General features: G+C 44.2%; 1 protein-coding gene across 3 annotated transcripts in view; it reads left to right on the top strand.

The window, feature by feature from the left end:
* The window catches only part of MGAT5 (alpha-1,6-mannosylglycoprotein 6-beta-N-acetylglucosaminyltransferase), a 384,102-nt gene that overhangs the window by 140,792 nt on the left and 229,341 nt on the right, over positions 1 to 13,969 (top strand). For 2 of the 3 annotated variants that reach the window (XM_055122916.1, XM_004616498.2), the window contains one exon: positions 8,281 to 8,661. In XM_055122916.1, coding sequence (XP_054978891.1) covers positions 8,421 to 8,661 — 241 coding nt within the window. In that variant the 5' untranslated portion in view covers positions 8,281 to 8,420. The remainder of the gene's footprint in view (positions 1 to 8,280; positions 8,662 to 13,969) is intronic. The other variant, XM_055122917.1, reaches the window with a different exon arrangement.

The raw sequence follows: 13,969 nt of genomic DNA, 5'->3' as shown, positions 1-13,969 counted from the left end.
TGATGCCAGGTACAAAATCCTGATGTGCTATCCGAGGATCTTAGAACTGGGTGGGATTTTCTTCGCCCTGCAAATGAGTCATCATAAATAAAAACTCTAAACATAGATTTCTCTCATGACTTCAAAAATAAAAAGGGATGAGCATGTTACAAACCCATATATTTACAGTCTCCCCAAGAATGCCAAGGCATGTTTCTTTTAGCTGGTGTCTTTGAGTTGGGTCTCAAAATTAATTGTTTAGCCAGTTCTCAAGGGATCAGGTATTTGTTTTTGTTAGTTTTTCTTTTTTTTTTCTTTTTCACTTAGTTTGTAAGTTTTCCTGTTTGTCCAGCAAAGTGCTAGGATTTGCCAAGGACCAGGTTAGGAGAGCAAAAAGGGCCCTTATTTAGACCTGTTCCTAGCAGAATCTCCTGTGCAATTCCCCTGCCTGGAACAGAGGAGCTTACTGGTACTTCTGGCTGCAGTTTGGAACTCTGCTCTGTGGCCCTCTTGCTGTCTTCAGGATTTGGCACCCTGCCTGCATGCTCAGGAGTCTGAGCTACCTCAGAGCAGTTTCTCTAGAATTAAGATATATTTTTGGAGGAAAGAGAAAAGGCTTTGCTGATCTCTCCTCCTGCTCTGTTTCTCCTTTTAACAGCAGAGCAGAGGCAGCCATATTCCGAGTAAGGACCTCCCTACCCTATGCCCACCCCCAATCCATCTGTCTTCCTCATACCACCCATTCTGCCAGTGTGTGTTTTTCTTCCTGTCATCTGTTGATTGTCCCAACCTCTGAGGTTGGTGGGACCTTGCATAGGGTTCACAGCTCCTTAATGCCATCTGATGGTTTCTGGTTTGTGTTTCATATTGACAAGTCTTTCTATTTAGAGTGTCTCTTGGTGGCTGATCAGTAATACCATATGGAGAGGTGGAGATTCGATAACCTAGGGTACATGGTTTGATTTTAACGCCACCTGAAAAATGGAAATTTTGGGGGAAGTCTATTAACATACTCTGCAGTTTGAGGCATTGTCCTTGGTTATTATTTTTCTAAGCAAGGTCTTAAGTAGTCCCCTGGTCTATATCACTGTATCACTGTCACTGTCATCCTGGTCTATATAAGGATATTTTATTTGTTTTCATCTATGATTGTTTCCTTTTCAAAGTTTATTATTAAGTCATCACTCATCAGCTCTAGTGAGCACTGAATGGGGAGTTTGGTAAGATGGGATACAGTCATTTTGACTTTAACATCTAGTCTGTGTTCATACCACAGTTTGATTGTGGAATAATGAAGCTCAAATACATCCTGATTGCAAATGCTAATGGCTACTATTTTAAAAAAATAAATTTCCAAGCACTGTAAGTTGCTCTTAATGTAAATTGATACAGAGATTGGAAAGAGAAGTAGTAGATAATTGTTTCAGAGTTGAATCATTATCTAAGACTCTTGCTACTGTTTATGATAAGGTCAGACAAGCAGCCTCTGAACTTAAAATTTTTGACCAGCTCTCATCTAGTATTTAATTAGAGTACAATAATCTTCTTTGTCATATAGTGTTTTAGGAATCAGTATATGGAATTGAATTTTATTGAAGCAAATAAGAAAATAATAGTATTCACCAAGCACTAATTCCCAGATCAAATAACATAGATAGTCTAAATTCAAATTATACCTGTAGAGGCAAGTAGGATCATTTTTTTCTATAACAAATTATAATATATGCACAGCGGGTAGGGCGTTTGCCTTGCACATGGCCGACCCGGGTTTGATTCCTCTGTCCCTCTCGGAGAGCCTGGCAAGCTACCAAGAGTATCCCGCCTACACAGCAAAGCCTGGCAAGCTACCCGTGGTGTATTCGATATGCCAAAAACAGTAACAACAAGTCTCACAATGGAGACATTACTGGTGCCCACTCAAGCAAATTGGTGAACAATGGGGCGACAGTGCAGTGCAGTGCAGTGCAGTGCTATGATATACAGAATATATATAATACATATGTGTGCACGTGTATGGACTTGAATTTTAGTCCAAGCTTTATATATAGACCTCTGAGCACCACTGGGGAAAGCCCTGGAGACCCTATGTACCATCAAGGTGTTTCCAGTAGCCCTGACCTGAACATCACTGGACTTGGACATTGAAACCTCCAGCCCCATTGACTGAGTATCACGGGGAGTATCCCAAGCCTGCTCCCAATAAGTACAGCTACGAAATGGTTCCTGCTGTGTGTCGCTGGAACAGAAATAGCAGGAGTCATATATTATTGCAGGAGAATGGGATTCATGTGGTGGGATTCTGTGGGGGAGTCAGTAATTGTCACCCATGTAGTTGGGGCTGGCTTTGCTTCTGAAGGGATGGGGACTTCCTTCATCTGACGAGACAGGTCCTGGTGTCGGAAACTGGGCCTCCGAGATGGCACACCTGCAGATCTGCTTCTTCGATCTAATCTCCTGCCCCTGAAATGGGACTGCTTTCACCATACTCTCAGTGGCTCTTGCACGTGCTGCAGTGCAGATGACAAACCGGCAGGAACTGGCAAGGTGGGTGGAAGGATCAGTGGGCTGACCTGGGGCCCGTGTAGCAGCCATGCCCAGTGAACTGCTGGTGGTTTCTCTGTGGCCAGCCCTAAGGAATGATAAATCTCCTCCTGGCTGCAGGGTCCTGATGTGGCTGCCAGGGGCCCAGCCCCATACAGTTCCATGGACTCCTCCCAATGTCTGAGGTGGGCTTTCTTTTGGTGACATACAGTTCCCCTACTTAAGTGTGTAACCAGGTACCATCCCTCCCCACCCCCCGCCACACACACACTATTATATCCGTGGAATTAAGTTTCTGTTGCCACAGCCAACTTCAGAACATTTTCATTGTTCTACAAAATAAACCCTGCCCACTTTAGAGTCATCTTTCTATCCCCTCCCCTCAGGCCATCCTCTGCACCTGCCTTTATACTTTCTACTTAGACGTTTCCTCAGAATGGAGTCACCCACTCCATGATCTTTTGTGACTATATCTTGATTTAGCTGGGGTTTCCAGGGGTCATCTGCACTGCAGCATGTACAAGTACTTCATTGCTTTTTTATATGAATAATATTCCTTTTCTGGTTATAATTCGTTTTGTTTCTTGTGGTTCAGTTGCTCCATTTTTGGGTGTAGTCTGACCATGGACATTTATGTACAAGTTTCTATGTGGACCTGAGTTTTCAGCTCCCTTGGGAGAAGTGTGAGGAGTGCAGTGGGCTGAGTCATGGGGTAACTCTGTGCTGAGCCATATGACGAGCTGCCAGACTCTTCCACACAGGCAGCATCACTGTGCTTTCCCATCCGTGTGCATGGCAGGCTCCAATTCCTCTACATCCTTAATGACACTTACTTTCATCTGTCTTTGTTTAAATTATTACAGCCATCCTCCTGGGTGTGAATGGATATCTTACTGTGCTTTGATTTGCATTTTCCTAGTGGCTCATGACATGACTGAAAATCTTTACATCTGATTTTATTTGTTATTTATTTTTTTTGTTCTCAGGCCATACCCCTTAATGCTTAAGGGGTCACTCCTGGCTCTGTGCTCAGGGGTCACTCTAGCGAGGCTAGATGTGGTGCCAGAGATAGAGTCTGGCTGGAATCGGGTGCAAGGCAAGCACTTTTCCTACTGTACTATCTCTCCAGCTTCTATTTTCTTTCTTTCTTTCTTTCTTTCTTTCTTTCTTTCTTTCTTTCTTTCTTTCTTTCTTTCTTTCTTTCTTTCTTTCTTTCTTTCTTTCTTCCTTCCTTCCTTCCTTCCTTCCTTCCTTCCTTCCTTCCTTCCTTCCTTCCTTCCTTCCTTCCTTCCTTCCTTCCTTCTTTCTTTCTTTCTTTCTTTCTTTCTTTCTTTCTTTCTTTCTTTCTTATTTTTTGCTTTTTGGGTCACACCCGGCGATGCACAGGGGTTACTCCTGGCTCATGCACTCGGGAATTACTCCTGGCGGTGCTTGGGGGGACTATATGGGATGCTGGGAATTGAACCCAGGTTGGCCACGTGCAAGGCAAATGCCCTACCTGCTGTGCTATTGTTCCAGCCCCCAGCCTCTATTTTAAATAAGGAGAACTCATGCATTTCCTTATCAGCAATTATTGACCACATCAGGAAATGTGGAAGTTAGGTTTTGTTGGTGGAGGCATGGATGGGAAGGAAGGAGGTGAAGGCTGCTCTTTTAGGAAGATAGAACTAGAGGTGACACACCCAGAGAAGGGTAGTTTATAGCAGAGGTAAACCAGGGGGATTACCACAGTTCACGTGGACTTGGTTCAGATGTCTTTCTGGAGGTGGAGCACTGAAGGGAAGTTCTGGGTTGCTGTTACTCTGGTTGGTAGCTAGACCCTCGGAGGTATATAGTATCATCCTTTAAGGTCCTGTAGGTTCCACTTTCCTAAAGGACTCAGCTCTTACAAGGCCCACAGCTGCTGATTCTTTCCCCAACCAACAACTTTGTGGTCACTGTTGGCCTGTGATCCCTTAATTAACTGCCATTACTGATGATGACACCAGCCCCTGCTGGTGAGGCTGGCTATCCCTGTTGTCCTCCAATTAATGGGGAAGATAAGGGTGTCTTCCCAATTATGATTTTGAAAAGTCTTTTAAAATTGTATCTTTTTAGTACGAGTCGTAGAGGTGAGATCTCATTTAGCTCTCTAAGTGTGCTCAGCATATGCTGAAATACTTGCTGTAATTTCAAACTTCAGACACCACTGGGAACAAGGTTGTTCCTGGGAGTTCCAGGATCCCTTCAAACCTGGCCCTCCGTATCATGTGAAGTGAAAGAAGTCAAAGGGAGAAGGTTAAACCCCATGTTATCTCCCTCATGGTGGAGTACAGAGAAACAAAGCAAGGGAAAATGCAGTATTGCATGATGACAAGCCCTAAGGCCGCCTGCAGAACTGAGATTGCGCCTGTGTGGTAGGCGCAGGGCCCAGTGTGGGGAGGAGAAGAAAAGTGACACCAAATAGTGGTCTGACACTTTAGTGGTGGAGGTGCAATAATTTTGTCCATTAAAAGCATCAGTTATCACTGTTGTATCTTGTTGTCATGGCTGCAATTCAAAGAAGGTGAGGGGTGGGGGTGGAAAACTAGGCCCTCTGTAATCAGAACCATACTCTGAATTTCTTAGAGTTGGGAAATTTTTTTACTACAAATTTGCATGTCTCTTAACCTGTTCAGAGACATGCAAATTTGTAGTAAAAAAAGTTTCTTGAGTTGACTCTGGGGCTTTTGGTTTGTTTGTTGTTTTGTGTTTTTGTAATTTTTTTTTTATTCACATGTAATAGTAGGAGATTGAAAACCCCCCACCTGACCCTTAAATAAAGGTTAAGAGACTTGCCTTCCCTTCCCCCCCACTGAAGCTCTTTAATTTTTTTTTATTTTTTGTCACACCCTGTGATGCACAGGGGTCACTCCTGGCTCTGCATTCAGGAATTATTCCTGGTGGTGCTCAGGGGACCATATGGAATGCTGGGAATCGAATCCGGGTCGGTTTCGTGCAAGGCAAACACCCTACCCGCTGTGCTATCGCTCCAGCCCCTGAAGCTCTTTAATTCTTGACCCTTTGCTTTAGCTCTGTAATCTTGAGCAGCTTCTTTAGGAGCTTAATGGGGAAGTAGAGGGGGACTCCTGTCTGAAATCATGTGTACTGGGGGTTCTCCCCTAAAATGGTAAGAGAAGAGCACCAGAAAATGACTTTTCTTGGTCTGACTCTAGGTCACTTGCCCCAGGGAAATCCCTTCAGTCCTGGTGTGCACTGACTAATAAATGGGGGTGAAGGGAAGGAAGTGTTGCCACTTCCTGGCTAACTGGGGCAGCACCCAGCTAGAATGATGGTTTCGAGAGCCCTGGCTCCTGGAAGGGGCACTCAGTCTGTTCAGTGTCAGTCCCCATCTCGGCATGTGGACAAATGGTGGAAGGCAGGGAGGCCGGTGCTTGCTGTTCAGGGAGCTGGCATGGAGAAGCACCGTCATCCCAGATGACCGATCTGCTTAGCCAGTGGTTAACCGTGGGTTAGTGACTTTGTCTGAAATAGGATGCTGGGTATGGGGCCCACAGAGAAACTGGTAAATACTCCCAGTTTTCCAAACAGCAGACTGGGAAAGAGCAGTGGGACCAGCGAGGACTGGGTGAGGTTTGAATGAGGTTTGGATGATTGACAGACAAGGCGAGGAACACTCAAGCCTCAGTGTGTGTCATGGTGAGCAGGCCAGCAAGTGTGGGAGTTGGGCCCATGGCACCCGAGGATCTTCTGCAAAAAATGCTGTGAGCTGGGGTCCCTGTTGTTGTCCGCAGGGGGCCAGGGCATGAAATGGTCTGCTTATTGAAGTGTAGGTTTCTTCCACCCTTGATTGAAGCATTTGCATGACTTTTTCCTGCTGGTGATGAGTTGGTGCTCTTCCTTTGAGACCCACCGGCCAAGAAGGAATAGGAGTAACTTTTGGCTGCCAAGCTTCCTCTGTGAAGGGTCGGGTAGTACTTGGTTCATTGATATTTTGAGCCTCAGAGGGTCTCTCCATATAGTTTCCTTAGTGGCTTTCCCCAACCCCTTTGCACACACCACCCCTACTTGGCTACTTGGGCTGGTGGAAGAAGAAGAAGGAGGCAGGGCATGGCTTACTCACTCTCAGACAAGCTTTTGTTTCCCTTCCTCTCCCTTTGAGCTTGACCAAGTAAATTTCTTGATATCTTATTTATTCCTTTGTAAGACAGAGTTCTTAGTGCTAGTTCTACTGATAAAAACACAAGTAGTAAAAGCAGCCGAAACATCTATCACAATGCTTAGGACGTATACAGAATTTATTTTCCCGGACTGGAGCAATAGTACAGTGGGTAGGGTGTTTGCCTTGCACACAGCCCACCTGGGTTCGATTCCTCTGTCCTTCTCGGAGAGCCCGGCAAGCTACCAAGAGTATCCCATGGCAGAGCCTGGCTAGCTACCCTTGGTGTATTCGGTATGTCAAAAACAGTAACAAGTCTCACAATGGAGACATTACTGGTGCCCACTCAAGCAAACCACTCGACAGTGCTGTAGTGCTTACTCTTAGTAGTAGTTGTTGTATTACCAACTACTGATGACTGTTGGCAGGTGAGGAAAAGATAGGAAGGCACATCAGGGAGACAATCACTCAGCCTTTCTCTCTGGCACACTTGGAAAATGGTGCTATTTGCAAGCTTGTTGTTTGGGGACCCAATGCTCTGACTGGAGAGTTAAATAATCTTGGCCTTATTTGCAACCTGTTTACAGCCTCGATTGAAGACCTGGACCCAGCCTTCATGGTTATCAGAGCACATCTGGCTGCCTTGCTATTGAAACTGTGACTTGAGGGGCTGGAGCGATAGCACAGCGGGTAGGGCGTTTGCCTTGCATGCAGCTGACCCAGGTTCAAATCCCAGCATCCCATATGGTCCCCTGAACACCGCCAGGAGTAATTCCTGAGTGCAGAGCCAGGAGTAACCCCTGTGCATCGCCAGGTGTGACCCAAAAACCAAAAAAAAAAAAAAAAAAAAGAAACTGTGACTTGAATGCTCTCTTTTTGCCTCATGCAAGTGAGAGAAGCATGGTGGAGCAGGCTGTCTTGAACCCCACATGTATCTGAGTTTAAATGAGCAGTCTGATTCCCCCACACAGCTAGAGGGGAAACCGGGCCACCTCTGGCACAGCCTCTCTGGGCTGGTGGCCCCAGGAGAGAAAGCCAGGTAGCCCCCAAAGCTGGAGCACATCCCTCAGTGCTGCTAGTAAGTGCTGATCCTGCCTGCATCAGATGTCAGCACTCTCTCCCTGGCTCCTGAGATTGCCTCAAGGAGGAGGCATCGGCTTTCTTGCTCCCCCCTTCAGCAATGTTTTCTAATCCCTGCCAGAGCACATAATAATGACTTTGTAAGCTCCAGTTACCAATGCTCCAAGTGCCCAATGCTGACATGACTCCACCCTGCATTTGGGTGTTTGCTGACATTTAGTGAAATATCCTTTCCTCTGTCCACCTTGCAAAACAGGCTTTTGTTCAAAAGTTGGACCAAACTGGAAAGGCAAATCGACACCTGTTAACACACCCAGACACACATTCCCCACATCATATTTGTACAGTTTCTTGTCGCAAGTCTGATTTCCCCCTCTCAGCTTACCACTCCTCAGTAAGAACAGAAGACCTTGAACCAGCCAACCAAGAGAAGAGGAAGTGTACGTTTTAGAACTCTCTAAGAGCCTGCGTGGCTTCTGGTTTCTTTCGCCTGGTCTGGCCATCACCCCTCTGCTAACTTTCCTTTTTTTTTTTTTTCACAGCAGAATGGAAGTGAGGAGAGGAACCTGGCTGACGCAGGAGCCGGAGTGAGGCTGACACACCGCAGCCCTGGCGTGCACCATGAGTTTGTGCCTCCCTTCCACACTCTGAGAGCAAGGGCAGGCGAAGGTGCTGGAGAGCTATGGCTCTTTTTACTCCATGGAAGCTGTCCTCTCAGAAGCTGGGCTTTTTCCTCGTGACTTTTGGCTTTATTTGGGGTATGATGCTCCTGCATTTTACCATCCAGCAGCGAACTCAGCCCGAAAGCAGCTCCATGCTGCGGGAGCAGATCCTAGACCTCAGCAAGAGGTACATCAAGGCGCTGGCAGAAGAGAACAGGAATGTGGTGGACGGGCCATACGCTGGTGTCATGACAGCTTACGGTAAGTGCGACCCCGGCTCTCTCTCTGGAGCCTGGCTTTGCCTCCAAAGGACCCAGAGGCTCTAAGGCATTGTCTGAAGATGTACTGAGAATATCCCTCATTACCTCCTTCACATGCAGTACCTCCCACGTAGAGGGGGACTTCTAGAAGGTGAGGCGATACCAATGGGGATCTTTGAGCTGTGTGCACATGGACATGCCACTTCAGGAGCTTGGGGACAGAATCTCTAGTGCTTTACTGGTTGTTTTTGCAGCGAGCTCCTCCTCCAACATGCTTTTGAACTACATGATCTCATCTGGGAGTCTGATCAGGGAATGTTAAAAAAAAAATTCTCATTAGTTTTTCTTAAACAAAGCTTAATTAGTACTGGTGGGAGTGAGGTAAGGAGAATTCAGAAGAATGTTCTGCAGATGCCGGGAAACTCTGAGCCTAATGCATGCCTTCCTCTGGCCACTTCGCAGGACATCATAATTCACATGCTGGCTAATATCTTGCAACTTTTAACTTTTTTGGTGTTGACCACTCTTTTTCCTTGTCCTTGTTTCCAATGAAAGGAAACTTCTTTGGTGTGTTTGTTTTCTTTGGTTGCCTGAAATCATTTTTTGAAATAAAGTTGAGTAAAAGGAATATGTGTAAGAAATATTGCTTACCTTTTGGGGGCACATATCAATACTAATAAAGCCATTTGGATTGGCTTTTTCAACCTCTATCTAGTGGGGGTTGGCCAATAGGATGAGACACAAAAGGAGAAAAACAAACACACAAACTTTTGGGTCTGCTGGCTTCCCCACGTGAGTCCACAGGCTGCCCATTTATTCTGTAGAATATTTCTCCCTGAACCTGGCTCCCAATATAGAGCCATTGTTTAAGTTGAGAGAATTATTAAGGACAGTTAATTAGCATATGAAATTTCTTTAGGTTTATGAAGAGCAGAAGCTGGGGTATTTCATATAGCCAAGCAGCAGGTACCTTAAAAGGACAGGGTAAAGTTGTGACCATTTCATATTAAACTATTGCATTTTTGCTTGACCAAATTATTTCTAAAGACTTAAGTTGTTTTACCCAGGGGACTATCTCAGCATTGCGGTTTTTGGTAGAGGGATGATTTCCCATATGGAGTAATGGAAAACATAAAGGATAAAAAAATCACATACAGATCTCCTTCAATGGACTAATCTGGTATTTACCCACGCTTAACACACATAAATGTGTGTGTTGTCCTGATATTTTGTGTATACACACAAGAATACTTACACATTATATACGCACATGATACTTACAAATATATGCAAGCTACAAAACAAAACATTGCAGATGAAACCTGCAACACACTGTGTTTTAGACAATTCAGTCTCAATATCAGTGTCAGGTCACCCAGATCAAGTCTCTGTTACTATTCAGTGACAGATCAGAAGCTTTGGTGACCTCAGTATTCGAGACCTATAATGCAAACGAGATGGGAGAGTGGGGTTAAGTGAGATGAACAAACATGTTCTTCTTTATGACTTGATCAATCAAGTGTGATTCCCAGAAGTATCTGAAGCTCAAATGGTGATTCCTGAACTTGTGCATTCGAAGACTGAAGCTTGAGCAAGTATGGAATGTGGCACACACTGAACCAGAACCATGCACACATTATCTTTCTTATTGACTCAACTTACCTGTCCACATTGCTAACTAACACCAATGGTGACAACTAGCTTTTTATTTTTTCCTTGCTGTTTTACCTGCAATAATTAGGAAATATGACAAAAGACCAAAATAAATGAGGAATTTTAAAATGAATCATCTAAAAATCTCATAAGTTTTCAAGGTAGTCCTCAAAACATTGCCTCATTTTATTAATCAAAAATGGTTATTTTTGTTATAATATTTTTGTTATAATAATATAATATTTTGTTATAATATTTTATTAATAATGGTTAATAATATCAAAAATGGCACACTAGACACACTAAAAGGCAATGCCTGAAGGTACTACCCTATTTTGAGTAAATTTATTTAAAAAAAAAACAAACAGTACCACCATTCAAATAGCCACTTAAATGAGAGTATTCACAATTTTTGCTACAGTAAGGCTGATACACATAAAGGTGTAAAGCTGTATGGAAATCACAGTTCTGAAGCCAATGATAAATCAGTAAAATTTGATTCCAAGACAAGTTATCACTTTCTCCTTATACAGTAAAAAAACATAAATGATAATTTTTTTAAAGTAACCAAATATTGGGGCCAGAGCAATAATACAGCATGTAGGGCATTTGCCTTGCATGTGGCTAACTGGGCTCCATCCCTCTCATCCTATACAGTCCCCCATGCCTCAGCATCTCACCAGGAGTAATTCCTGAGCACAGAGATAGGAGTAATGCCTGAGCACACTGGGTGTTTCCCAAAAGGAAAAAAAAAAGTAATCAAATATCTTGAATCACTTTCTTCAGAAAGAAATGTATGTACATTAAGTATTATTTACTGTGTCTGATCTCAAGCTTGTGGGAAAGGGGTAGTTTTCTTCCATTGCTGCCTTCAGTCTTCCTTATGTTTTCCAGGCGCTGCCTAACACCAGTAGCGTCCTCTATATTCTATCTTTTGTTTTGATTTTTTTTTTTTTTTGGCTACACTCAGAGGTTCTCAGGGCTTATTCCTGGCTCTACAGCTGAGGGCTCACTCCTGGCAGGGCTCAGGGAACCTTATACGGTGCTGGAAATTGAACCCATGTCAGCTGGGTTCAAGATGGCTGCAAAGCCAGCACCCACTTTCTGTACTATTTCTCTGGCCCTGAGTTTTTCACATTCTAAAGCACAGAGATCTTGCCGCAGCGTTATGATTTCACAGAGACTGTTTTTAGGAAGTCACTCCAAATCCCAGAGTAGCCTGTTAGCCTTTCAAGCCCCTGAGATGCTTATAATTTCTCGATTTTGAAACTCAAAGAAATGACAGACATTATTTTTTTCCAATTTCTCTATAGATAAACTTTGCTGAACTAATTCTCTTTTCTCAGCAACAGCAAACCAACCAAATAGCTCCCATCAGCAAGTTTAACTCACACTGTTATGTTTCTCTTTCATCTAATCAACTCAGCATATCAATCAATGTGGTCTTAGTACTGGAGTTTCTGAAATGAAGCTGTGTCTATGTGTTTGAGCCATCGATTCTTCTTGAGCAAGACCTGCTAACCTAGGGCTTCTCATTTGGCACCAGTGGTATTTTGGAGTGGATCATTGTTTGTTGTGCAGTTCAGCTCATACATTGCAGGAGGGTAGCAGAGTCCGTGGTGTCTCTACTCACTAGATGCCAGTAGCAATCCCTTAGTTGTGACCATCTGTTTCCAAATATGGGGGGACCACTTTTTCTCTTTTCCTTGAAGAAACACTGCATTAGAAATAGCAAAGAATATCTACCCACTTTATCTCATGAATATTCTCAAGCAGAGTATATTTGATAACTGGTTTTGTTGTCTAAAATAGGACAAGTAACTAGAGAGATGCTTGCTTTACAATGTGAGCAACCCTGGTTTTATCCCCATATAGCACCATATATGGTCTGTAGAGCATTGCAAGGGGTCACTCCTAAGCACAGAGTGAGCTAAACGTAGCCCCTGAGCACCGCAGAGGTGTGGCTCAGACTCTCTGTGTTCCTAAAAATTTAAAAGAAATTTATTCCTGATTCCTTGTTCTGGTATGTAACACCCAAATTAAGGAAGATGAGATGGCCCAAGACCACCCTTGGGAATTCAGAGAGTCATTCTGATGAAGCACACTTCCCCTGGAGTCCTGCAGTGCCAGTGTGGACGTGTCACCAGGTAATGGTGATACAGAACCTGTAGTATTATACTACCTGTAGTAGTTTAGCAGGGCTGGTAGGATAGGTTGTGGGTACTTGGGTTGCCAGTTTGCAGACTCTTCACAAATTCAGCTTCTATGTGCAGTGCTAGCAAGGCGTCCACTCCTGAAGGATAAAGTGGATACTTTATGATCTATGTGAGCAGTTGAGTGACTAGTGAATGGATTCCTTCCCCACCCTCACTCCCCAATATAATATATGACATAGTCGGTGACTCTTCATCTGCTATAAATGGGTGTTCAACAGGGGTGACAGGTGTTTAAAGAAGGATTGTAGCAGATTTGGTTTATTAGACTCTCTTACTTGAAATCCTAGAGCAATAGGTTCAGTAAATTATGCCCTGTGGTTCAAATTTAGAAGCCTGTCTGTGTCCACAGTTTTATTGAAACAAATCCTCTCCTGTTTGTTTACAACCACTGCAGTAGCACTGCACTGTAGCACTGTCGTCCCGTTGTTCATAGATTTGCTTGAGAGGGCACCAGTAACATCTCCATTGTGAGACTTGTTACTGTTTTTGGCATATCAAATACTCCACGGGTAGCTTGCCAGGCTCTGCTGTGCGGGTGGGATAATCTCAGTAGTTTGCCGGGCTCTCTGAGAGGGACGGAGGAATCAAACCCAGGTTGGCTGCGTGCAAGGCAACCACTGCAGTAACAGATGAAACATGATAATACGAACATTTAGCTCTCAAAACACTTAAAGCATGCCTACTCCAACCAACTCTTTGCAGTCATCATCGTGCATTCTAAATTCTCATCTGATCTGCTGCTCCTTACTTGACAGTTTTCTACAACTCCTGCGCTCTAAATCATGGTCAGCAAGCTGGGACAGTGGGACAGTTGCTCCTATTCTATGTGTTAGATGGCTTCGAATCCAGCATGCCCTTTCATACATGCAACCTCAGAGGCTGCTTTGCTCTAGAATGGTAGGGCTGAGTCATTGCTATTGAAACAACCAAATCGAAAGTGTTCGCTTTTAGATATCCTTTGCGAAATATTTGTGAATTCTTCATCTAGACAGTTCCCGAGTCTGTCTTTCTGCTCTCCTGAAGTTACATAGGGTGAGATTCTGTTTCATGTTTTGATATTCTTCTATCTCCGTTTGGATTCTCTCAGGACACCTGCCTCACGAGGGCCACATCTCAGGCTGTGCTTCTCTGTCAATGGGAAGTCCTTTGACAGGACAGGATGAGAGTTGAGTGGTTCAGAGTCTGGGTTTTTCAACCAGTTCATTTGGTTTGCCACATCCTGGCTGCCTGTCTGGGCCAAGAGGCACAAGTTGCTTTTAGAAAGGGGACCCAGGACCTGCCTCCCTGAGTGGGTGTGAAGATGTGAATGAGGTGCTAAAGCCCAGGTGCTGATGGTTGGTTGTCTCAACTTTCCACCAGTCTCTCCCCACCCCAACCCTTGTTTCTGTGACTTGTAAGGAGACTCCTGAAGGTCCTCCTGTGGGATTTTTATGAAGCAGT

Source organism: Sorex araneus, chromosome X (genome assembly GCF_027595985.1).
Source record: "Sorex araneus isolate mSorAra2 chromosome X, mSorAra2.pri, whole genome shotgun sequence".
In the NCBI taxonomy this organism is placed as follows: Eukaryota; Metazoa; Chordata; class Mammalia; order Eulipotyphla; family Soricidae; genus Sorex; species Sorex araneus.
The sequence above is the reverse complement of the archived record's forward strand: the minus strand, read 5'-3'. Positions and strand labels throughout refer to the sequence as shown.